The 27,043-nt window shown below is 42.1% G+C and overlaps 1 protein-coding gene across 1 annotated transcript in view; it reads right to left on the minus strand.

The window, feature by feature from the left end:
- LOC122924898 (zinc finger protein 260-like) overlaps positions 1-21,874 on the minus strand; it is a 39,628-nt gene extending 17,754 nt beyond the window's left edge. The window contains exons 1-4 of the mRNA XM_044276437.1: positions 21,817-21,874; positions 21,009-21,100; positions 20,752-20,872; positions 18,556-19,593 (exon numbers count right to left, since the gene is read on the minus strand). Of these exons, the coding sequence (XP_044132372.1) occupies positions 18,556-19,593; positions 20,752-20,872; positions 21,009-21,100; positions 21,817-21,850 (1,285 nt within the window). The 5' untranslated portion in view covers positions 21,851-21,874. The remainder of the gene's footprint in view (positions 1-18,555; positions 19,594-20,751; positions 20,873-21,008; positions 21,101-21,816) is intronic.
- Positions 21,875-27,043: the final 5,169 nt, after the last annotated feature.

The following is a 27,043-nucleotide window of genomic DNA, read 5'->3' on the forward strand; positions in this document are numbered from 1 at the left end:
AGCTGATCAGCTAATGTTTCCGATATAGTGAGGTGTCTTTTCAATATAAGGATCTCATCTGCTATACGCGTTTCAAGGTCTCAGACCTCTTCCTCAGTAGCTGGTTATGAGATCCTCCATTGCTTCCTTATATACCCAAACGGGTTACATCTCTTTTGCTTGATCCAAGTTCATTATAAGATCTGGTTTGGATTGAGGTAGTTTTCGGATCTTTCATTATATTACTCAGCTGATATTGTTGCTCCTTAGTCAGCTTATAGATTGATAATCTGAATATACTTCCAACAGACCTTATTAACTGCGATATATATCTTCATAACAATAGATTTAAATAAAATTTACAATACAAATTTCATGCGAAAAAAATGTTTCCATGCGAAAAAAATAAATAAATTCATGCGAAAAAAGGCAAGCGAAAATCTTGCGAAAACTTTTTTCGAAAATTCATAAAATTATAAAATTATTCAAATTTTTATCCAATTTTCATATAAGACTCTCTTCTATGTATAGTGCTAAAATCTCATTAAAATAATAATTTAACTAAAAGTAATCTGGATTCCTATGTAGTTCATATTGATAATGATGTATGGAGGTGGGGGCCCCTAGCGAAGGAGAGATCGGAGTGCTGATAATACAGCTACAACGCCGATGTCTCATCCGCAGGGGGCACCCACCCCGAAGTTTCCTCCCATTTACAGGAAACCGAATATTTCAAAATCTGCATTAAGACCTTCAGGTAACAGGGTATTAAAATCGTATATACGTCTCGCTTCCTGTCTTGACATATTGGAGATATGGTCACCTCCCCTCCAATGGATATCTATTTTTTCAAATGCCATAAATCTTAGTTGGGAGGGGTCTTGGTTATGGTAATATTTAAAATGTTTAGACAATGAGTGCTTCGCATATCCTGTTCTGATCTTAGTCATATGTTCTGCAATCCTGACCTTTAATAACCTTTTTGTTCTCCCTATATATTGTTTTTTACAGGGGCACTCAATTAGGTACAGGACATTTGATGTGTTACATGATAGGAATGTGTCGATTTCATACGTAAATGTATTAGATGTTGAGGAGACTATATTTGTTTTTTTCGGAAATTTAGTATTTTTGCAATTACTGCAAGTATTGCACCTGTAAAATCCCTTTAGATTGAAATAATTTTTTTGGGTATTGTTCTTTTCATTTTTAACAGTCGGTGCTATTTTAAGGGCCAGATTAGGTGCTCTTGTGTACACTACTTGTGGGCCGTTAGTTAGATATGGTCCTATCACTTTGTCATTTGTGATATGATGCCAATGATTGTGAATAATGGCTTCAATCTTCCTATATTGTGCACTAAAGGGTAAAATAATCCTCATTAGATCTCCTATTTTGGGGTCAGTTCTTATTCTAGGCTCTCTTTTTTCCTCAAAAAACATTTTCCTATCCATATTTTTCACTTCTTCTAAAGGATTTCTCGACCTGTTTTAAAGGATATTTTTTTGTCAAAAACTGTGAACTTTAGTGAACAGTTTTAGAGGTTTTTTATCATACACATTCGCATATCTGGAATCATATCTATTGATAGACCGTAATATTTACTGTATTGTAATTATTGTTGAAAAAATGTACTGTGATTATAACTAGATGGACCTGATGTGTAGCGCCAGTTATTGAGTGCCCACTATATTATATACTATTTCTTACTTGCCATTGTGGTTTGGGTGAACCACACCTTAGTGAGAGCACCTGACCTGGTTTCAGAAGGGTGAGCCACTATTAACCCTGTGTTATCTATTAAACAGTTAGTGTCAGATTATGTGGGAAGGTGTATCACATGTTTGAGGAACAACCCAAACACCAATGTAACCAGATTGATTAAAGCCCAAAGTGAAATTGAGGAAAAAGTTGCTTGTAAGTCTCCTTGTCTTCCACAGGAACCAACTCACCCATTCCAAGTGGGAGATATCGTGCTGATAAAGAAATTAAAGAAAGGAAAATTTGCAGGAGACTTCACCTACGGACCACCGACTACAGTGGTAGCCGCGAGGCGCACAGCAGTACTCACGGAAGAAGCACCTACTTGGATCCACGCCACCAGAGTGAAACTGCTAAAGGAGGCACCCCAAAAGGAGGTGATAATGGGGACAGATAGTCCTGACCTCGAAAAAGGACAAAGTAAGGTACTAACGGGAGCAGACAGCTCTGACCTCGAAAAAGGACAAAGTGAGGTACTAACGGGAGCAGACAGCTCTGACCTCCACCAGGATGCACTCCCTCAATTCTGGAAGATGGCACAGATGGTCCACTTGGACTGTGGGATTACTGCCGATCCTAATGACTCTGCCGGAGGATAACAAAGCTGAAGTTGCTATAACTCAGAAAGGTGAAATCACTACCTTCTGGTACAATTCCTCCAGTACTCACGTTGCAACTTACTCCTTCTGTTTATGCAGCATAATGAAGTGTAGTCCTTCCACGAGATGCGACAACCACTATAAGAATGGACATACCCTCAGAAACAAACAAACCCCCTCAAACCCTGTATCTTAACTTTTAACAATATCAGAGCAATATCTAACCCAACATATGAGGAGGCTCTTGCAGCAGAAACTGGGTTCCCTGATGCCAACCTATGGTTAGAATGGATGAAGTAAAAAGAAGTAATTGTTATATATGTGGGACCGCTAAGCCTCACCTAGGTACTGTGCCCATAATATTGCCCTGTAGTGTTGAGGAATGTTTTTTGCAATTATTCTCAAATTCATCTACTAACCAGTCTGCATGTGAAGAATGGAAGTAAAATTACCCACTCCTCATAAAAACTCCCCGCCCTGGTGCAGGTATACATATCTATCCTGGTAACTATACCTGCCACAGAGGGGGAGATCAAGGAAGATCCCTGGGTAATTTCACTGAAGGATACTGTGCAACTTACAGTGAAACAGATACCTCCCTCAAACAGAATCAAGTATACTCGATTGGAGATGTATATTGGATCTGTGGGGATGGAAAGATAAGATCTAGACTAGAGGGTTCCTGGAAAGGTCAATGTGCCCTTGCTAAAGCCATCATGAACATACACATCTTCACTGAAAATGAAAAAGACACCAACACACATATACGCAACCGTTGTGCCCTCCCAAAAGGTAGCTTCGACCCACACATGTATATTGATGCAATCGGGGTCCCAAGAGGGGTCCCTGATGAATTCAAGGCCAGAGGTCAGATGGCAGCAGTATATGAATCCATAATTCCCCACATAACAATCAACATAAATGTAGACTGGATCAACTATATTTACTATAATCAAGAAAGGTTTGTAAACTACACCAGGGATGCATTACAGGGTGTAGCAGAAGAGTTACAGGCAGATTCCATTATGACATTTCAAAACCGCATGGTACTCGATATGATACTTTCAGAAAGAGGTGGTATCTGTAAGGTATTGACGGACCCCACATCCTGCTGCACGTTCAAACCCAACAACACTGGCCCTAATGGTAAGGTCACACTGGCAATAAAGAAACTTGAGGATTTATCAATCGAGCTCAAATGAAACTCAGGTATCGATAACTCTTGGGATCAGTATTTTGGCTGGTTCACTACCTGGAAACAGGCACTTGTACAGTTGGGAATCATTATCCTGATAATTATTATAGGAATAGCAAGATGCATCATACCATGTGTACAGAAACTGATAATGCTGCCTAATCCTGAAGACAACTCACATGAAGGATATAAAAAATATCTGGCGGTATACAGGGAAAAGGGCAAGGGTAAGAACCATATTATCTAAGAAATTTGGTTCTAAGAGGGGATTGAAGGGAAATGTGACTCCATCTTGTCTTCTCTTACATGTACAGAATTGTTATAATATCTCATCCATGCACTGTTTCCCATCCCCCCCCGCTGTGAGTTAGGTTCACTTATCTGTCTCAGGACAGATTCTGGGAATCTCCCAGAACTAGAACAAATGTTCTGTTTCATTCAGGGTCATTCGGCACAACTGCGTACATTCTTATATGTGACGTATTGCATACCCAGAAAAGGATGTTCCGGTAGTATCTGTGTGACCACCAATGTTTATCTTTTATGATTGGTTTAACGCTGTTGTTTTGCAAACTTTTCTACTGCCTATATAAGGCCAAGCTATAGCATATTAAAGTTAGAGTGTTTCTCAGTGATGTGTGTGTCTATTATTGCAAACTGAGAAACATCTCTCCTGATGTCAGTGTCTCAAACCAAGGTTGTCGTAGAGGTCCAGAAAGGTCCAAATCCTTTCAGAGTCAGTAGTTGATAATGACCTCCCAGAAAAAGGTGTCAAGACAGCATTGTATGTGGCAGACAATAGATGTCTAACCCCCCCCCCCCCCCCCCCCCCCACCTACATTCAAGTTTAGCTTTTCCATTTTTATGTAGATGTTCTCCTTCACACCTCGTGATAGGGAATAATAACAGGGAAACTAACACAATGGTCTTTCCCCATGAAAATAATGTAACCCTTCCAGAGACACATGGCAAGGGGGAGGGGAGACGCATTTGTTCTGTCTTACAGCCCACAAAGTCTTCAGCTGTGCAGATGACGACATGCAATCCTGCTAATAAAAGGAAGGAGGAGGAGTCGAGGGTAAGTATGACTGCGGAGCAGGAAAACAATTTCACTTTTCATTCAAAATATCTTTGTTACTTACAGGAAATAGAACACAGATGTTATATGAAAGTTGAATTATTTGATACATTCCCACCAATAATAGCCTTGATGGATACAGGTAGCAAAGCAACTTTATTATCTCAAAAGTATTTCCAACAACTATAGGATATATCTTCTGAGAGGTATATGTTAAAAAGTTTTAATGCTAACCTAGAAAGTGTCTCAGGCAATGCCCTCAAGGTTTTAGGTAATGCTTGGCTGGATTTTAAAGTAGGAAATAAAGTAATCAGCCACCCTACATTGATTGTGGATATGCCCATCGATCGATTAATTATTGGCATCGATTTCCTTAAAAGATTAAGCCCTGTGATTGATTTTGTTAATAAGGTTATATGGTCTCAAGTAAGGATGCCCATAAATTATGAACAGTCACAATCCTATCACAGTCGCGTAGCTGCCATGTGATAGAGGAAAGGCCGGATTCCATTGAGGTACATCTCAGAAATAGCCAAGTCCCTGATTCCTCTTTCCTGCAAGCAACCCGTAATGCCACTGTAGGTGGACAGGAGGATAATACCATATGTGTAGCTTCTGAACGAGTTAAAGATGTCTGTTTGGAAGGGTATGTTCTTACAATCCATCTACACCCAGAAACTACTGACCCTATTGGGTTTAGTGGTCATGAACAATTCCTAGTGTGGATGATGAGGTGTTCTTCCCAGTACAAGTGAATGACCTAGGAAGAACTAAAGGGGCTAAATTGGATTTGTGCCATGAAAATAGTTATATTAGTAGGGATTTACTAAATCAATTGGCCAATCCAAAAGTAATTAGGTATCGAAACCCTCAGGATATTTGGGTCCATGACTTGGATACTGATTCTGATAACCATAATGTGATTGCGAAATATATGTTAACCATTTCCATTGCAGGTAAATCAGCAACTCATTTATTCCTGGTGCTTAATGAGCCCCCATATCCCATGTACATTGGTAACGATATAATACAAGTTTTTGCCATCTATGTGGATATAGTGAATTCCACATTGTAGACAAGATTAAAAGGGAATCCTGTTGGTTATATGGATGAACATGAAGCACTCAAGTCATCCCAGAAACTGCCATATGCAGTAAGTATATTAGTGCCACGAGATATAATCATACCTCCAGGTGCTAATAATTTCCTGTTACCCAGGTATCAAAAGGCCAAAATTCAAGAATTCTGATGCATTGATCTGCCTCTATCAAACAGAATGCAACAATTAGTTATTTCAGTAAATCCTACCCCTGTGGTGAATTTACAAGCCTTTAGAACCCAAATAATTGTGAATAATGGTATGCCAAATGAAGTCCATTTGTCTAAAGATACAATCATTGGTATGGCATTAGATTCAGATTATTATACCTTTGGGTTTCAGAATGTAATTATTGGCCTAATACCTGAATTGTATCTAACAGAAGAACAATTGGTTGAACAAACATTTTTTTCTTCTACTGAAGGATTGTTCACCATTAGTTCAGTATATCCTTTTAATCTTAAAGAAGGTACTTGTAAGGTAGAGGAATCCTCCCTTACCTTTAATCATACAATTAATGAGCAGGAAGCCCAGGAATATCATGAGTTTTCTGAAAAAGCCGGTAGGTTGAATCATGACCTTACTGAGGAAGCCTACGAAATAGGTCAGCCTGAGGTTTTTCCAGGGTTCCTAGAAATGGTAATAGCAGAAAATATTGTTGGCTGATAGATGCTCCAATGACCTAGAGCACCAACAATTAAAAGAAGTTATTTTAGAATTCAAGGATATCTTTGCTAAAGATTCCTTTGATTGTGGTCTGACTGACATACACATTGCCAGAATTCAGACTGATCCCGAGGCACCTCCTGTTTATATCAAGCAATATCGTCTTCCACTAGCTTGTTACGACTTGCTAGCGGAAATAGTCCGAAATCTCAAGGAGATAGGTATTATAAGACTGGTGCACAGTTCTTATAACAATCCTATCCTTGGAATTCTTAAACTAAATGGTCAATGGCGTTTATGTGCTGATCCCGACAGCTCAATAAACGTGTATATATGTCTGGCTGGCCTGTGCCATATATAGACCAATGCTTGGTACAAATGCAAGGCGCCAGGATCTTTACCACATTAGATTGCGCTCAGGGGTATTGGACAATCAAGGTAAGTCCTGAAGACCAACATAAATTGGCATTCTCCTTTGGTAAGGAACAATTTTCCTGAACCAGACTACCGTTTGGATACATAAACTCAGGTCATGAATTTGCGGTATTTTTACATAAGGCTATACCTGATGCCACGGAAAGAGGAAACTTAACTTATGTAGATGACATTTTGATGAAAAGTACCTAATTTGGCCAGCATATTCAAGAGATTAGACATGTGCTTAGGCTATTTTCACACTTGCGGCAGTGTGATCCGGCAAGCAGTTCCGTCGTCAGAATTGCCGGCCGGATCCACCGATCTGGATGTGACTGAAAGCATTTGTGAGACGCATCCGCTTATAATGCGGACAGACGGATCCGTCTTGTATCTTTTTTCACATTTTTACCGGTCTGCACATGCGCAGAAAGAAAGGACAGATCCGGCATTCCGGTATTTTGAATGCCGGATCCGGCACTAATACATTCCTATGGGGAAAAATGCCGGATCCGGCATTCAGCCAAGTCTTCCGTTTTTTACGCCGGAGATAAAACTGTAGCATGCTACGGTTTTATCTTTCGCCTGAAATGACTGAACTGAAGATATCCTGATGCATCCTGAACGGATTACTCTCCATTCAGAATGCATAAGGATATGCCTGATCAGTTCTTTTCCGGTATAGAGCCCCTGTGACGGAACTCTATGCCGGAAAAGAAAAACGCTAGTGTGAAAGTATCCTTAATCAGCTAAAAGAGGCAAGTGTAAAAATCTCTTTACAGAAAGCCCAGTGGTGTCGGACCAAGGTCAATTTCCTTGGGCATGAGGTTACCTGTGAAGGCCTGAATCCCCAGAAGAAAAAGGTGGAGGCAGTGATGAAATCTAAAATGCTGACCAATATCAGTAAACTAAAGTAATTTCTTGTTAAAGAAAGGTGTACCCTGGACATGGGGGGGAGGGAAGAGAGTAAAGCCATGAGTGAGCTTAAAAGAAAACTCACCAAGCCCCATGTCTACCTTATCCAGAGGGGAGTAAACCCTTTTATCTGGAAACTGGTTTTACAGATCTTAGTATTAGTGCTGTTTTATGCCAAAAACAGGATAAATTGCATAAAGTTATTGCTTATGCAAGTAAGTCCCTGTCACCAGTAGAAATAAAGTTTAACGACTGTGAAAAAGCTTTATTAGCCACAGTCTGGGCACTTCAAAACTTTTGAAGTTTTATTCAGGGTGAGAAAATCATTGATGAAACGGCACACCAACCCCTACAATACTTACAGAGTGAGAAAATTTGGGATGGTAACTTGTCTAATAGCAGAATCACTGCTTGGACCTTGTCTTTACAAGGATGGCCATTGGAAGTTCGGGTTAAGCTAAATAAAAAGTGTCCAGTAGCCCAAGGACTCGCCGAACTGCATGACTGTGCCGCTCATTATCATAAAGAAGAGATGGTAGATGATTTTCTAGAAGATAAAAAATCTTTCCCTTCCAAAGTATCCAAAGTATATGATGAAGATTATTGTTCTTTACTTCAACGTGTGTATATAGATGGTTGTGCTTATCACACCCAAAAGCCAGAAGGAAGATCTTATATTAGGAATCTTTTATAAACATATTAAGGATCCTAGTAATAATAGCATATCGGAAGATGATTATGGCCAAAAGGAAGATCTCCGATTACTTAATCCCAATTTAGTATTCAATATGGTTTATTAATGAGAACCTCTAAAAACTGTATTCAACAATGGGTAGTTCCCACTACGTTTAGAGGTTTGATGTTACAACATGACCATGATGCGCCTACAGCTGGTTATCGTAAAGAAAAGATTACATATGAGTCATTACGTGATTATGCCTATTGACCTCATATGTTAATGATGTACAAATTAACTGCCGAGGTTGTTTGGTGTGTGCTCAATTTCAAGCTCAAGGTCATACACATCGTGCTCAACTTCAGAAGAAGGGTTTTTCATTACCTTGGTCCGATATCCAAATAGATTTTATTGGTCCTTTTACCCGGTCGTCTCGAGAGAATAAATACATGTTGACAGTCACTTGCATGTTTACCAAATGCATAGAGTGTCTACCGGCCCGCAATAACACTGCCGAGACCTGTGCCTTTTTGTCGATTAACCGTGTATTTTCCAGATTTGGGTTACCGTTAAGGATCGATTCAGACCGTGGATCACACGTGCAGTAATGGCGAAGATGTGGAAGATCTTGGGTGTGAAGAGAAAATTACACATTACCTATCGTCCAGCATCTAGTGGATCCGTTGAGTGCTATAAACAGTCTATTGTCAACATCCTTAAGAAGTATGTTAAGGAGTCTGGTAAAGACTGGGATATAAATCTGCCATTAATACTCATGGCTATTAGAGCCACTCCAAGTGCTGCAACCAAGATGTCACCCTTCGAGCTGATAACGGGAAGAAGAATGATACTTCTGCAACATCTGTTGTATCGCATATCAGATCATAACCCGATCGATGCAGCCACGACACATCAGTATGTGGAGGACTTTCGTAAGTATCTTCAACATGCGTTTGCTTTCGCGCAGTAGAACCTTGAGAAAGCCACCATAAGTAACCAGGCTTATTTGAAAACTACCAAGAAGGAGTATGAGGTAGGAGATAGAGTGTATCGCTACAATTTTGCCCGGGATCGGGTAAAAGAGAGGAAATTCCTCCCATCATGGAAAGGTCCTTATGACATAATCATGCTACCGATGTTCCAGGATTTGTACTGACAGAGGAGAAGAGTGTAAAGCTGAAAATCTTTGTGAAATTGGATCTAAGGACATTCATTGGATTAAGATACCGGATATCCCCATTTTAGCTTGGGAAAGGAACCAAATTGGCATGATTGTTGCCAAGTTTTGCTTTTTCAGACATGATAAAACCATTGGACACAGGACCTCTAAGATAATATGCTTTTCCAGGATTAACTTTATAATACGACAAAAGACTCGGATGAAAAATTGATGGACAGAATTCTAGGAAAATTGTATTATGTAGAGAGAATCTAAATCGCACATCCTCATTCCTATACTTCTGATACAACAACTGTTTGCAATTTGCAGCATTTCTTTTGATACAACATGGCTATACAGCACTAGTATCAATCATTTGCTGTGCACTATTAAGAGGCATTGGTATACAGTTTGATCAAAGAGCATAGGCCCACTTACCGCGACAAGGTTGCCTCTTGTTAAGTGGGGACCTACTCTAACCATAGCCTGCTGGTGCGGTGTGGAGGCGCGGTGGTCGCCGCACGGCACTGCGCTATGGTTAGAGTAGGTTCCCACTTAACAAGAGGCAACCTTGTCGCGGTAAGTGGGCCTATGCTCTTTGATCAAACTGTATACCAATGCCTCTTAATAGTGCACAGCAAATGATTGATACTTGTGCTGTATAGCCATGTTTTATCAATTGAAATGCTGCAAAATACATACAGCAGTCATTAGTATAGGAATGAGGAGGTGTGATTCAGATTCTCTCTACATTATACGAATTTATATTGTGTATCCACTTTTTCCCCCCTCTGAGTCAGCACTCCTCCCCATGTGACATAGGTGCTTTTAATTAGCAGAAGTCTGCAAAGGGTCAAATAATTCCTACCACATCTCAGTTGAAGTTCCTGAGAAGCCGTGAACAGGTGATCCCTTTGCACCAGTTCACATGCGGCGCTGGACGGTGGCCGTCGCTGCTTCTGTGCCGTGCTGGTGGAGTGATGGGATCCGAGGCCTAGGTGGCTCTGCCTCACGGTGGGGCCGCATTGTGGCTGCTGGATCCCATTGCCTGCTGGTGCGGTGTGGAGGCGCGGTGGTCGCCGCACGGCACTGCGCTATGGTTAGAGAAGGTTCCCATTTAAAAAGAGGCAACCTTGTCGCGGTAAGTGGGCCTATGCTCTTTGATCAAACTGTATACTAATGCCTCTTTTAGTGCACAGCAAATGTTTGATACTTGTGCTGTACAGCCATGTTTTATCAAACGAAATGCTGCAAAATACGTACAGTTGTCATTAGTATAGGAATGAGGAGGTGCGATTCAGATTCTCTCTACATTATAAGAATTCTAGGAAAAGACAAGACCCTTCTTCATCAGGATGAGAAAGGCTCAGTTGTGAGCTGAAACGTCGCTACTGCTTCACATGGGTGAAAAAAAGACACAGTTTTTCAAGTCTTGGAGTGCTGTCCTACTTCTGGTATATATTAAGGGTAAAGGTCATTCCCTTGGACGTTGCACCTGAGCCAGTTTACTGGTGCCGCCGAATTTTCTTTATATATATATATATAGACTTTGATATCCTGATATATGTGCTATATGACAACTATTTTGTCATATTTTGAAAGAACAGGATGAGTTCAGGATCTTTTGAACTCAGAATTACTAACGTTAGGTTAACAATCTGTACAAAAGTGTTTACCCAAGTCTGCTTTTGTGAGAAAGAGGTTTCACAAGGTCTAATGAAAAGTATTTATTCAGATAAGACATTGGAGTAGAAATGTGCTAAGTTTTAGTTTATCTTCAGTGAATAGAGAGAGAGAGCGATTCACATTATTAGATATTATATCCTAAATGTTATCCAAAGATATAGGAAGTAAAGTATAATCATATAAGTGCCTTATATATAAGTATATTCATGATATCTATTATAAGAATTAGGGGAATTTCTTCTAAGAGTCTCAATGTGTACGTGAAAGAATTACTTCAGTCTCAGGAAACTTTTTCTTGGGATGTAGACACAGGTGATTATAAGCAAATAGTGTATTTTCACTTTAAGACAATAGACCAAAGTATCACCAGAAATTGGTCTCTCCCAGTGAATAGAAAAGGGACTTTATAGTATTTGTCTTATTTGATAGGTTTAATCCTAGATTTAGAAATAGAATGGATGTCTGGGGGAATTGTATCCAAAGGTGCTTGTATAAATAGAGTAGGACTTTGGATTGTGTAACTAGACTGGAAGTTAACAAAGTGTATATATGATTGCTTGGTGACAATCAACATTCTATTGTTTCCCTGTTAGACATTTCAAATCCTGTTTTTAAAATCAGTTAATAAGTAAAATCCGAATTAATTCCCAAAATGTATACATGGACCTCTGGTGCAATCTGGTGGTAGAATAGAATTAAGAAATGCATTGCGAAACCGGTAGGGGGTGCTATTCGTGATGTTACTAGTTGTTGATTAAATCAGGCCAGTCCCATTTTAGATGGGATAAAAAGATGGTATGGGCTGACAGAGGGATGATCTTCTTGAATCAGCTTGGGATGGTCATCTTAAAGAAAACATCTTGAGACCTGAAAACATCTTGATCCATCGGATCCAGCCACCTGACCACCTTTTCAGCCATTGGAGGCAGCCATCTTAGAACCATTGAAACTGATTTCTGCTAGCTGACATTTTGGTATAGTATAGCCTTACCTGTATTTTATAGGATAATTAATTCATATAAATCTATATATATTCAATGAATCATACTTTGTGTATAGTATCTGTTTTGGAATAAGATTGGGGTGTACCTGTAGCATCATCCAAAAACGAATTATTATTTATATGTACTGTTGGAAACACTGTATCATCTCCAAAGAAATCAATTCCGTTCTAGGCAGGTAAGGTTAATTATGTATATATATATATATATATATCCATAGAAAAAGTCAGGCAGCACTCCTGTAGTTGTACAGCTGTAGCTGTGTGGTGCCAGCGGTGGTCCCTCGATTCAGGACTTTAAACAGCAAAGAAAATCAGCAGCACTCCTTGAAGTATAAAAAATGTGTAGTTTTATTCACACATGTCAAAAATAAGACAACGTTTCGGTTCTCTCACAGAACCTTTCACCTGACTTGAGAAAGGTTCTGTGAGATAACCGAAACGTTGTCTTATTTTTGACATGTGTGAATAAAACTACACATTTTTTATATTTCAAGGAGTGCTGCGGATTTTCTTTGATATATAAATATATATATATATATATATATATATATATATAGATATATATATAGATATACACATATACAGTACAGACCAAAAGTTTGGACACACCTTCTCATTCAAAGAGTTTTATTTTTTTCATGACTATGAAAATTGTAGATTCACACTGAAGGCATCAAAACTATGAATTAACACATGTGGAATTATATACATAACAAAAAAAGTGTGAAACAACTGAAAATATGTCATATTCTAGGTTCTTCAATGTAGCCACCTTTTGCTTTAATTACTGCTTTGCACACTCTTGGCATTCTCTTGATGAGCTTCAAGAGGTAGTCACCTGAAATGGTTTTCACTTCACAGGTGTGCCATGTCAGGTTTAATAAGTGGGATTTCTTGCCTTATAAATAGGGTTGGGACCATCAGTTGCGTTGTGGAGAAGTCAGGTGAATACACAGCTGATAGTCCTACTGAATAGACCAGGGATGGCCAACCTGAAGCTCTCCAGCTGTTGCAAAAATACAACTCCCATCATGCCCAGATTGCCAACAGCTATCAGCTTACAGCAGGGCATTGTGGGAGTTGTAGTTTTACAACAGCTGGAGAGCCGCAGGTTGGTCAGCCCTGGAATAGACTGTTAGAATTTGTATTATGGCAAGAAAAAAGAAGCTAAAAAACAGAAAAACAAGTGGCCATCATTACTTTAAGAAAGTCAGTCAGTCCGAAAAATTGGGAAAACTTTGAAAGTGTCTTCAAGTGCAGTCACAAAAACCATCAAACGCTACAAAGAAACTGGCTCACATGCGGACCGCCCCAGGAAAGGAAGACCAGGAGTCACCTCTGCTGCAGAGGATAAGTTCATCCGAGTCACCAGCCCCAGAAATCGCAGGTTAATAGCAGCTCAGATTAGAGACCAGGTCAATGCCACACAGAGTTCTAGCAGCAGACACATGTCTAGAACAACTGTTAAGAGGAGACTGTGTGAATTAGGCCATCATGGTAGAATATCTGCTAGGAAACCACTGCTAAGGACAGGCAACACGCAGAAGAGTCTTGTTTGGGCTAAAGAACACAAGGAATGGACATTAGACCAGTGGAAATCTGTGCTTTGGTTTGATGAGTCCAAATTTGAGATCTTTGGTTCCAACCACCGTGTCTTTGTGCGACGCAGAAAAGGTGAACGGATGGACTCTACATGCCTGGTTCCCACCGTGAAGCATGGAGGTGGAGGTGTGATGGTGTGGGGGTGCTTTGCCGGTGACACTGTTTGGGATTTATTCAAAATTGAAGGCATACTGAACCAGCATGGCTACCACAGCATCTTGCAGCAGCATGCTATTCCATCCGGTTTGCGTTTAGTTGGACCATCATTTATTTTTAACAGGACAATGACCCCAAACACACCTCCAGGCTGTGTAAGGGCTATTTGACCATGAAGGAGAGTGATGGGGTGCTTCGCCAGATGACCTGTCCTCCACAGTCACCGGACCTGAACCCAATCGAGATGGTTTGGGGTGAGCTGGACCGCAGAGTGAAGGCAAAAGGGCCAACAAGTGCTAAGCATCTCTGGGAACTCCTTCAAGACTGTTGGAAGACCATTTCAGGTGACTACCTCTTGAAGAGAATGCCAAGAGTGTGCAAAGCAGTAATCAAAGCAAAAGGTGGCTACTTTGAAGAACCTAGAATATGACATATTTTCAGTTGTTTCACACTTTTTTGGTATGTATATAATTCCACATGTGTCAATTCATAGTTTTGATGCCGTCAGTGTGAATCTACAATTATTATAGTATTATATATGAAAATATAGAAAACTCTTTGAATGAGGTGTGTCCAAACTTTTGGTCTGTACTATATATATATATATATATATATATATATATATATATATATATATATATATCAATAAAAGAGAAAATCTGAAATAGACCAGATTTGGATTTAATCAGACATTTGTTGGCTGAGAGAAATCAGTATAATTGAAGGGAATTGTCGTGGATATATACAGTACAGACCAAAAGTTTGGACACACCTTCTCATTCAAAGAGTTTTCTTTATTTTCATGACTATGAAGGCATCAAAACTATGAATTGACACATGTGGAATTATATACATAACAAAAAAGTGTGAAACAACTGAAAATATGTCATATTCTAGGTTCTTCAAAGTAGCCACCTCTTGCTTTGATTACTGCTTTGCACACTCTTGGCATTCTCTTTATGAGCTTCAAGAGGTAGTCACCTGAAATGGTCTTCCAACAGTCTTGAAGGAGTTCCCAGAGATGCTTAGCACTTGTTGGCCCTTTTGCCTTGACTCTGCGGTCCAGCTCACCCCAAACCATCTCGATTGGGTTCAGGTCCGGTGACTGTGGAGGCCAGGTCATCTGGCACAGCACCCCATCACTCTCCTTCATGGTCAAATAGCCCTTACTTTCAAAGTTTTCCCAATTTTTCAGCTGACTGACTGACAATCATTTCTTAAAGTAATGATGGCCACTCGTTTTTCTTTACTTAGAATTTGTATTATGGCAAGAAAAAAGCAGCTAACAGTCTATTCAGTAGGACTATCAGCTGTGTATCCACCTGACTTCTCCTCAACGCCACTGATGGTCCCAACCCCATTTATAAGGCAAGAAATCCCACTTATTAAACCTGACAGGGCACACCTATGAAGTAAAAACCATTTCAGGGGACTATCTCTTGAAGCTCATCAAGAGAATGCCAAGAGTGTGCAAAGCAGTAATCAAAGCAAAAGGTGGCTACTTTGAAGAACCTAGAATATGACATATTTTCAGTTATTTCACACTTTTTTGTTATGTATATAATTCCACATGTGTTAATTCATAGTTTTGATGCCTACAGTGTGAATCTACAATTTTCATAGTCATGAAAATAAAGAAAACTCTTTGAATGAGAAGGTGTGTCCAAACTTTTGGTCTGTACTGTATATACTCTAGATTATTTGGACTTTCTTAAAATTTTGCATATCATTGATTGAATTTCAATTGTCACCAATTTTCTTATATATATTAGTTTGCACCGTATTATTGTTATTTAATAAATATATATTTTGATTTACCACCACCTTCCTTTTGTCTTCTAACTTAGCGCAGATCACGAGCTCGTTTTAGCTTGGTATTTATGATAATAGATTAGAATCTCCTTCATTACAGATTCTAATTTATTTACATAAATAATGTAGACTGTTAATTGGAGAAATATTCCGACATCCCCCTTGTCCACTTCCTTAATAACCAGATCACATCTATTCATTTATTCCCGCAAAGCACCAAATTCTTTGTAAGAGATATTTTTGTTTCTTTTCAGTCGATTGGTGCATGCAGCTTACAGGCCCTCATGTGTTGTCTCCAATTTAATTTAATCATAAAGTAAACACAGATCTTTTTCTACTAGGTCTTGAAAGCGATCCAGAGCAGGGGATCTTGACTGTATTGGGTAAAAGTCCCAATTTAATGTTTTAAAATATTTGAAAGAATTGACCAACACAGCATCCTCCTGCTCTGCTCGCATCTCTTGGAGGAGACATACATGGGCCATTTCTCCGAAGTCCATACTGCTAGCTGATATTTGCTTGATATCTATATCCTCAGCATGAGAAATGGAAGAAGACAGATCTCGTCCAGCCCCTTGAGTTACGGTGCGACGATCTACATCTTCCTCTGTTTGAAAGTGTTTTTTTAAAGTCAAATTGCATGCCAGACGATTGACATCAATGATAGTTTGATATACAGGTCCTTCTCATAAAATTAGCATATTGTGATAAAGTTCATTATTTTCTGTAATGTACTGATAAACATTAGACTTTCATATATTTTAGATTCATTACACACAACTGAAGTAGTTCAAGCCTTTTATTGTTTTAATATTGATGATTTTGGCATACAGCTCATGAAAACCCAAAATTCCTATCTAAAAAAATTAGCATATTTCATCCGACCAATAAAAGTGTTTTTAATACAAAAAAAGTCAACCTTCAAATAATTATGTTCAGTTATGCACTCAATACTTGGTCGGGAATCCTTTTGCAGAAATGACTGCTTCAATGCGGCGTGGCATGGAGGCAATCAGCCTGTGGCACTGCTGAGGTGTTATGGAGGCCCAGGATGCTTCGATAGCGGCCTTAAGCTCATCCAGAGTGTTAGGTCTTGCGTCTCTCAACTTTCTCTTCCCAATATCCCACAGATTCTCTATGGGGTTCAGGTCAGGAGAGTTGGCAGGCCAATTGAGCACAGTAATACCATGGTCAGTAAACCATTTACCAGTGGTTTTGGCAATGTGAGCAGGTGCCAGGTCGTGCTGAAAAAATGAAATCATCATCTCCATAAAGCTTTTCAGCAGATGGAAGCATGAAGTGCTCCAAAATCTCCTGATAGCTAGCTGCATTGACCCTGCCCTTGATAAAACACAGTGGACCAACACCAGCAGCTGACATGGCACCCCAGACCATCACTGACTGTGGGTACTTGACACTGGACTTCAGGCATTTTGGCATTTCCCTCTTCTCAGTCTTCCTCCAGACTCTGGCACCTTGATTTCCGAATGACATGCAAAATTTGCTTTCATCCGAAAAAAGTACTTTGGACCACTGAGCAACAGTCCAGTGCTGCTTCTCTGTAGCCCAGGTCAGGCGCTTCTGCCGCTGTTTCTGGGGAATGCGGCACCTGTAGCCCATTTCCTGCACACGCCTGTACACGGTGGCTCTGGATGTTTCTACTCCAGACTCAGTCCACTGCTTCCGCAGGTCCCCCAAGGTCTGGAATCGGTCCTTCTCCACAATCTTCCTCAGGGTCCGGTCACCTCTTCTCGTTGTGCAGCATTTTCTGCCACACTTTTTCCTTCCCACTGAGGTGCCTTGATACAGCACTCTGGGAACAGCCTATTTGTTCAGAAATTTCTTTCTGTGTCTTACCCTCTTGCTTGAGGGTGTCAATGATGGCCTTCTGGACAGCAGTCAGGTCGGCAGTCTTACCCATGATTGCGGTTTTGAGTAATGAACCAGGCTGGGAGTTTTTAAAAGCCTCAGGAATCTTTTGCAGGTGTTTAGAGTTAATTAGTTGATTCAGATGATTAGGTTAATAGCTCGTTTAGAGAACCTTTTCATGATATGCTAATTTTTTTAGATAGGAATTTTGGGTTTTCATGAGCTGTATGCCAAAATCATCAATATTAAAACAATAAAAGGCTTGAACTACTTCAGTTGGTGTGTAATGAATCTAAAATATATGAAAGTCTAATGTTTATCAGTACATTACAGAAAATAATGAACTTTATCACAATATGCAAATTTTTTTTAGAAGGACCTGTAGGTCGAAATGGTGTGTCAGTGAAAAGGAAAGCCTCATTTTAAGTACATTCATATGATCTTGTGATAGTATCGTCACCGATAAATTGATATTTCCTCTAATCTCTCCTGTTGCGTGACGAATAACGCCAGAGTTTTTGTATGTTTTCTCCCCAGACACTGCCAGACATCTACCCCAATAGAGATGTTTTGGATGATTTTTATTTTGAATAGCATAACAAAGCCAAAAGTGCAATGTGTTTTTAAACAGTTTGCTTAATGCCACCATCTGTTTATCCATATCTTTATATTTCACTGCCACTTTAAGATTGCCAATGCTGCCTTGACGTTAAAGCCCTAGAAGACTTCAGAATGTCATCCACAATTTATTAGGGCAATCTGAGCACTGTCCCTTTGGTTTGAATTTATTTGTACCCAAATGGAATCTGCTGACTGATTAAATTTCAGAAATTTGCTCCTGTGTGACATCTCTGATGTGTAACAAGAGATGATTTCCGTGTAAAACATTTCCCACATTCTGAACATGAATAAGGCTTCTTTCCTGTGTGAAATCTCTGATGTGTAACAAGATTTGATTTTTGTGTAAAACATTTCCCACATTCTGAACACAAATACGGCTTCTCTCCTGTGTGACTTCTCTCATGTCGAACAAGACCTGATATTTCTGTAAAACATTTCCCACATTCTGAACATGAATACGGCTTCTCTCCTGTGTGAAATCTCTGATGTGTAACAAGATGTAATTTTCGTGTAAAACCTTTCCCACATTCTGAACACAAATATGGCTTCTCTCCTGTGTGACTTCTCTCATGCTTAACAAGATTTGATTTTTGGGTAAAACATTTCCCACATTCTGAACAGAAATATGGCTTCTCTCCTGTGTGACTTCTCTCATGCTTAACAAGATCTGATTTTTGTGTAAAACATTTCCCACATTCTAAACAGGAATATGGTTTCTCTCCTGTGTGATTTCTCTTATGTCTAACAAGACCTGAATGATCTTTAAAACATTTCCCACATTCTGAACATAAATACGGCTTCTCTCCTGTGTGACTTCTCTCATGTATAACAAGATTTGATTTATTTCTAAAACATTTCCCACATTCTGAACATGAATATGGCTTCTCTCTTGTGTGAATTCTCTCATGCATAGCAAGATTTGATTTGATTTTAAAACCTTTCCCACATTCTGAACATTTAAACATCTCTCCTGTGTGTTTTTTTTTATGTCTAACAAGACATGATTTATCTGTAAAGCACTCCCCACATTCTGAACAGGAGTATGGCTTCTCCCTGGTGCGAATTCTTCTGTATGTAGAAAGACTTGATCTTTTTGTGAACGCTTTACCACAGTGAAACATCTCAACCTCTTTCTGGTCAAGAGAAGGTTCCTCATGATTAGGAAGATTATATGACAGATCTGTACTGTGAAGTCCTGGATGTACATTAATATTTTCTCCTGAAGAGCGCTGCATATCTTCATCTTCTACTTTATAATTTAGTGACAACAAGTTTCCTTCAGAATTTGTACTGAGATTTTCTGCTAAGATAAAAAAAAATTAATTTGTGGCATTTTTAATAATCTACAGTAGACAAATTTATAGATTTCCTATTAGGCTGGAAGTGTATCCAGCAGGAACTAGAGGTATATAGTAAGTCATGTATTTTCAAGACACTTCTGGCTTTGGTTCAAAAAGCAGCACCAAAACTGAATGTGTGATTCCAGTCTTTTAAAGTTTTCTATAACACAAAATTCAGGATTCTGGTCCACATCTAATTTTATTACCCAAGTCTAGCTGAAAATCGTGAAAAACCCAACAAGCCTGTCTTCTGACAACATATTTGACATTTCTATGCCAAGTGGGCATCACACTAATACAATAAGCTAACGTAAAAGGATCTATCACAACATTCCTCATCACAAACTGCATTTAGTATTAAACCGATCTCTTAGGCTGGGTTCAAACTTGAGCGTTTTACAGCGCATTCCTACGCGCTGTAAAACGCTCAACAAGGAGAAACCAATGCTTCCCTATCGGCATGGTTCTCACCTGGGCGTTTTACAGCGCGTACGATCGCGCTGTAAAACGCCCGACGCCCCAAGAAGTACATGAGCTTCTTTGGGACGTCTCGTCACGCGTTCCCGTACATAGACTTTCGGGAAAACGCGACAATGGGCGTTCGCTTGTCTCTGTATGCGCGATTGCAAACGCCGGTAGAATCGCGCATACAGAGCGCTCAGGTCTGAACCCAGCGTCAGACCTGATGGGCCTGGTGGTTTTACTAGTAAAGTTCATACTATAATGCCCACCTATGGATTAGCTGACAAGCTCTTTTTAATGTACCTCCTCCTCTGCTGCTGATATCTCACACTGCAAAACCCATTTAACCATTTAAAAAAATTTAATAATCCATACATCTTTGCAAAGCCTCAATGCACAATGACAGTACATGTAGGTCACTGGCGGCATGTAATTCCGGCACGAGGTACATATAACTCATCATGATATCACAGACACAAAAGCTGTGCCTGCATTATCCCCACTGATCACTGTCAGCTGGATAAGGGGAACACTACATGATGTGATGGCGACATCTCCAATCAAAGAGCAGCGCAGCAGCCGGTGATCAGATTCTCCTCCTGCCCTGAAGGCACCAAAGACAGAATCTGAAGTCACTTTGTCCATTCATGATTCCATACCTGTGGTGACCTCTCCTGGAATGTCCTCCTCCACCTCACTCTTACACAGGGGATCGCCCATCATCCTCTCTTCTTCATCTTCCACTTTTATATCAGTAAGATCTTCCCCTTGATTTGTCCTCTGTAACAATTCAGTACAATACAGAGGACAGGTGGGAAATCTAACAGATCCACATAAGAGACCCCCACAATCTATGACCCCTCTATGACTGCAGGACCCCCCTATATAGATGTGTATAGGGTTCAGCTCCATCTACCTGAGGAATCTCCGGGACCTTCTCCTCTGGACAGTCCTGGGAATACAGAGGACGAGGACATCTCTCTGGGGGATTTCTCCTTCTGGATCCATCTGTGGAGACACAAGCACACAGTGACTGAATACATGGCCTCCTGTAGATCTGTCTATAGATCAGACACTTCTCTCAGCTCCTTCACTTCTAGGCTTAGTTATCAGGAGGAAATAACAATATTCTGATCCTATAGGAGGCTGGTGCTCCTCCATTACATGTCACTGCACACACGTGTATACACTGCACATGACGGCTCTTACCTTGTGATATAAGAGGCTGGTGCTCCTCCATTACATGTCACTGCACATGACGGCTCTTACCTTGTGATATAAGAGGCTGGTGCTCCTCCATTACATGTCACTGCACACACGTGTACACACTGCACATGACGGCTCTTACCTTGTGATATAAGAGGCTGGTGCTCCTCCATTACATGTCACTGCACACACGTGTATACACTGCACATGACGGCTCTTACCTTGTGATATAAGAGGCTGGTGCTCCTCCATTACATGTCACTGCACACACGTGTATACACTGCACATGACGGCTCTTACCTTGTGATATAAGAGGCTGGTGCTCCTCCATTACATGTCACTGCACACACGTGTATACACTGCACATGACGGCTCTTACCTTGTGATATAAGAGGCTGGTGCTCCTCCATTACATGTCACTGCACATGACGGCTCTTACCTTGTGATATAAGAGGCTGGTGCTCCTCCATTACATGTCACTGCACACACGTGTATACACTGCACATGACGGCTCTTACCTTGTGATATAAGAGGCTGGTGCTCCTCCATCATGGCCTCCTTGTACAGATCCTTGTGTCCTTCTATATACTCCCACTCCTCTATGGAGAAATAGACAGTGACATCCTGACACCTTAGAGGAACCTGACAACACAATGACACCGTCATCACCCAGACCCCTCCAGTGCTGTTGCTGGAGAATTTCCCAGCAGTGTCACCTCTCCAGTCAGCAGCTCCATCATCTTGTGGGTGAGTTCTAGGATCTTCTGTTCATGTATCAGGGGGTGAGGGGGAGGCTCTGTGATGGGGGTAGGGGTCCTGCTCCACCCTCCTGACTCCTGGAGATGGATGATGGGAGTCACACAGTCCCCCGATGTCTTCTTCACTATTGTGTACTCCTGTGGATGGAGAGAGACACTTAGGGAATAAAACCTTCAGGGGCCATGTGCTCTCCTCCGGCCCTTTCCTCCTGGTTACAACGTGCCTACTTACCTTCTCATGGCTTCTACAACATGACTATTGGTCACATGACACAGCACTCACCATATTGGGGGCTGATCTTCAGGTTTTCCGTAACTTAGAAGGTCTGTAGGCCATTCTCCAGTACCCTGGACTCTTCCTATCACTTCCTATGATGGATTCTCCTTCCCGATATCTGACTTGTTACAGAATACAATAAAGAGGAGAGAAATCTAGAAAAGTTTACCTCTCCGCTCAGCAGGGAGATGATCTCCAAGGTGAGGTCTAATATTCTTCTGCTGATCTCCTTCCTGTCCATCCTTGGTGGCTCATTCAGGAGATGAGGAGAGAACTGGAGGAGCTGGAGGCTTCTAGTACTGCAGGCGCCTTTATAAGAAGAGAGGAAATCATCCAGGGGACAAGACCAGATGTCACCTCCAGAATCGCACTTCCTGAGCCTGGAGTAGACCTGCTTCTCAGAGCCCCCACCACATGGATTCCAGGGTCCCCAACATGGAGATTTCTGTTGGCTCCACATGAGATAAATGATGCAGGTCCCACCTCTGGGCTGTGCTCAGCTGTGTCCACAACTCCTAGAGAAGAGACCGGAGAGATCTGAGCTCAGGCCGGGCCCCCACTCCATTCATTCTCCTCCTGGATGCAGGGGCCATTTACCAGGACAGTCAGGGGCCAGCGAATGAGTTCAACCCCCACTATCCCCACAACTACTCCCCCCATCATACTAAGCTGAGGAGCGGAGAAGGATTCCTTGTGTGTAATGGAGGAGAATCTCCAGAGGTGACATGTCTGAGCTCTCCACCACACTGTCTCCTCACAGCTCATCTTACCTGCAGGCTGGAGGAATGGCTGATACCAGAGAGAACAAGAGCCCTGACTACCGACCAGGACCTGCCCAGTATCTGCTGCACTGCCAGAGCTGAAGGACCTGCGGTGATGTCACTGTCATGTGATCAGTGCAGGGGGCGGGGCTCAGCAGTGGAGTGGAGAGGAGCTGGTTAATGACCTGGGGTGACATCACTGTCATGTGATCAGTGCAGGGGGCGGGGCTAGGTTGGTGAGTCACTAATCACATGACAGATGATATCACTGTCATGTGATTAGTGACTCACCAACCTAGCCCCGCCCCCCGCAGGTCCTTTCGCTCTCACAGTACATTTTAAATTGAAGGGGCTTTTAAAAGAATTTAGCCCCGGCCTCAAATCCTTCTGTGAACTAATGTCTAAGGCCTCTTTCACACTTGCGTTGTCCGGATCCGGCGTGTACTCCATTTGCCGGAATTACACGCCGGATCTGGAAAAACGCAAGTGAACTGAAAGCATTTGAAGACGGATCCGTCTTCAAAATGCGTTCAGTGTTACTATGGCAGCCAGGACGCTATTAAAGTCCTGGTTGCCATAGTAGGAGCGGGGAGCGGGGGAGCGGTATGCTTACAGTCCGTGCGGCTCCCGGGGCGCTCCAGAATGACGTCAGAGCGCCCCATGCGAATGGATGACGTGTCCATGCTGTCACGTCACTCTGAAGCGCCCCGGGAGACGCACGGATGGTAATTATACTGCTCCCCCGCTCCCCACTACACTTTACCATGGCTGCCAGGACTTTAGCGTCCCGGCAGCCATAATAACCATTCATAAAAAGCTAAACGTCGGATCCGGTAATGCGCCGAAACGACGTTTATCTTAAAGGGATTCTGTCACCAGTTTTAACCCCCTTCAGATAAAAATATGGTTATGTTCAGGGAGCTTTACTGATTCCTAATGTGGTCTTGCAAATATAATCTGTTGGGTCATTTTGCCTAAAAAACGTTATTACTAACCTGTCATTCATAAAAATAAGGTGCCCAAGGGGATGTAAATGGGTCCAAGCTGCCGCCCGCACCCGTCGCCGCTCGTGCCCAGCTCCGCCTTTCCTGACCTCAGCGCCGCCTCATAATCCTGTGTGACGCCTCCGGCTCTCCCTCCCTCCCCCCTTCTTCTGCTCTAATATCTCGCTCGTGCGCACAGGCCTCTGCCTGATGCGCCTGTGCGGACTTCTCCGTTCGGCTTCATGGAGCGAAGTGCGCATGCGCCGGCACTTCGCTCAACCTCCCGATGACCTGCACACTCGCTCCATGAAGCCGAACGGAAATGTACGCATCAGGCAGAGGCCTGTGCGCACGCGCGAGATGTTAGAGCAGAAGGAGGGGGGAGGGAGGGAGAGCCGGAGGCGTCACACAGGATTATGAGGCGGCGCTGAGGTCAGGAAAGGCGGAGCTGGGCACTAACGACGACGGGTGCGGGCGGCAGCTTGGACCCATTTACATTCCTTGGGCACCTTTTTTTTATGAATGACAGGTTAGTAATAGCGTTTTTCAGGCAAAATGACCCTACAGATTATATTTATAAGACCACATTAGGAATCAGTAAAGCTCCCTGAACATAACCATATTTTTATCTGGAGGGGGTTAAAACTGGTGACAGAATCCCTTTAAAGCCGGATCCGGATTAATGCCTTTCAATGGGCATTAATTCCGGATCCGGCCTTGCGGCAAGTGTTCAGGATTTTTAGCCGGAGCAAAAAGCGCAGCATGCTGCGGTATTTTCTCCGGCCAAAAAACGTTCCGGTCCGGAACTGAAGGCATCCTGATGCATCCTGAACGGATTTCTCTCCATTCAGAATGCATTAGGATAATCCTGATCAGGATTCTTCGGCATAGAGCCCCGACGACTGAACTCTATGCCGGAAGAAAAGAACGCAAGTGTGAAAGAGCCCTAAACTTTTCAGAAAAGTCCTTCAGCCTCCATATCAGAAGATCACCTCATAAAGTGTCCTAGACCTCTCCAGAGCCCATACACTGTAGGCATTACCCGGCAGCAGATACTGGGCAGGTCCTTCAGCTTTGGCAGTGCAGCAGATACTGGGCAGGTCCTGGTCGGTAGTCAGGGCTCTTGTTCTCTCTGGTATCAGCCATTCCTCCAGCCTGCAGGTAAGATGAGCTGTGAGGAGACAGTGTGGTGGAGAGCTCAGACATGTCACCTCTGGAGATTCTCCTCCATTACACACAAGGAATCCTTCTCCGCTCCTCAGCTTAGTATGATGGGGGGAGTAGTTGTGGGGGTTGTCATCATGCGGTGGATCCTGACTGTCCAGGTAAGGGGCCCCTGCCTCCAGGAGGAGAATGAATGGAGCGGGGCACGGCCTGAGCTCAGCTCTCTCCTGTCTCTTCTCTAGGGCTGGTTTCACACGGGCGTTGCAGGACAAGATGCGGGTGCATTGCGGGAATTTTCAGCGTGAGTGCAAAACATTGTAATACGTTTTGCACGCGCGTGAGAAAAATTGGCATGTTTGGTTTGGGTTAGGTGTTGTGTAGATTGTATTATTTTCACTTATAACATGGTTATAAGGGAAACTAATACATTCTTAATACAGAATGCTTAGTACAATAGGGCTGGAGGGGTTAAAAAAAAGAATAAAGAAATTTAATTTACCTTAATCCACTTGTTCATGCAGCCCGGCTTCTCTTCTGTCTTCTTCTTTGAGGAATAGGACCTTTGATGACATCACTGCGCTCATCACATGGTCCATCACATGATCTTTCACCACAGGTCCTTTTATGTGCACAGAAAAGATAAAGACAGAAGAGAAGTTGGGCTGCGTGAGCAAGTGGATTAAGGTGAGTTAAATTTCTTTAATTTTTTTTAACCCCTCCAGGCCTATTGTACTATGCATTCTGTATTAACAATGCTATTATTTTCCCTTGTAACCATGTTATAATGCAGTGATGGCGAACCTATGGCACGGGTGCCAGAGGCGGCACTCAGAGCCCTCTCTGTGGGCACCCGCACTGTGAAAAAAGTCTATGGCGTACCAATATGCCTTAGACTTTTCCTGCCATTTATCAGCGCAGGGCGCACTATGAACAGCACAGGCAGCGCACTGAATGTAGGCAGGCTATTATAGCTAAATGATAAAGTACATGGAAGATAGACTATACTGGACTGTAGTATTCAGGGTAAATTGCTGTGTTGGCACTTTACGATAAATAAGTGGGTTTTGGGTTGCAGTTTGGGCACTTGGTCTGTAAAAGGTTCGACATCACTGTTATAAGGGAAAATAATAAAGATAAGGTCCCCATCCCGCTCGTCTCCTAGCAACCATGCGTGAAAATCGCACCGCATCCGTACTTGCTTGCAGATGCTCGCGATTTTCACCCAGCCCCATTCACTTCTATGAGGCCTGCAGAATATAGAGCATGCTGCGATTTTCATGCAATGCACAAGTGATGCGTGAAAATCACCGCTCGTGTGCACAGCACCATAGACGTGAATGGGCCCGGATTCAGTGCGGGTGCAATGCGTTCACCTCACACATCGCACCCGCGTGGAAATCTCGCCCGTCTGAAATTGTCCTAGGAGTTGTGGACACAGCTGAGCACAGCCCAGAGGTGGGACCTGCATCTATCAGACATTTATCTCCTGTGGAGCCATGAGAAATCTCCATGTTGGGGCCTCTGAGAAGCAGGGCCCCTCCAGGCTTAGGAAGTGCGGTTCTGGAGGTGACATCTGGTCTTGTCCCCTGGATGATTTCCTCTCCTCTCCTCATAAAGGTGCCTGCAGAACTAGAAGCCTCCAGCTCCTCCAGTTCTCTCCTCTACTCCTCAATGACCACCAAGGATGGACAGGAAGGAGATCAGCAGAAGAATATTAGACCTCACTTTGGAGATCATCTCCCTGCTGAGCGGAGAGGTAAACTTTTCTAGATTTCTCTCCTCTTTATTGTATTCTGTAACAA

This window comes from Bufo gargarizans, chromosome 1 (assembly GCF_014858855.1).
Source record: "Bufo gargarizans isolate SCDJY-AF-19 chromosome 1, ASM1485885v1, whole genome shotgun sequence".
NCBI classification, from domain to species: domain Eukaryota; kingdom Metazoa; phylum Chordata; class Amphibia; order Anura; family Bufonidae; genus Bufo; species Bufo gargarizans.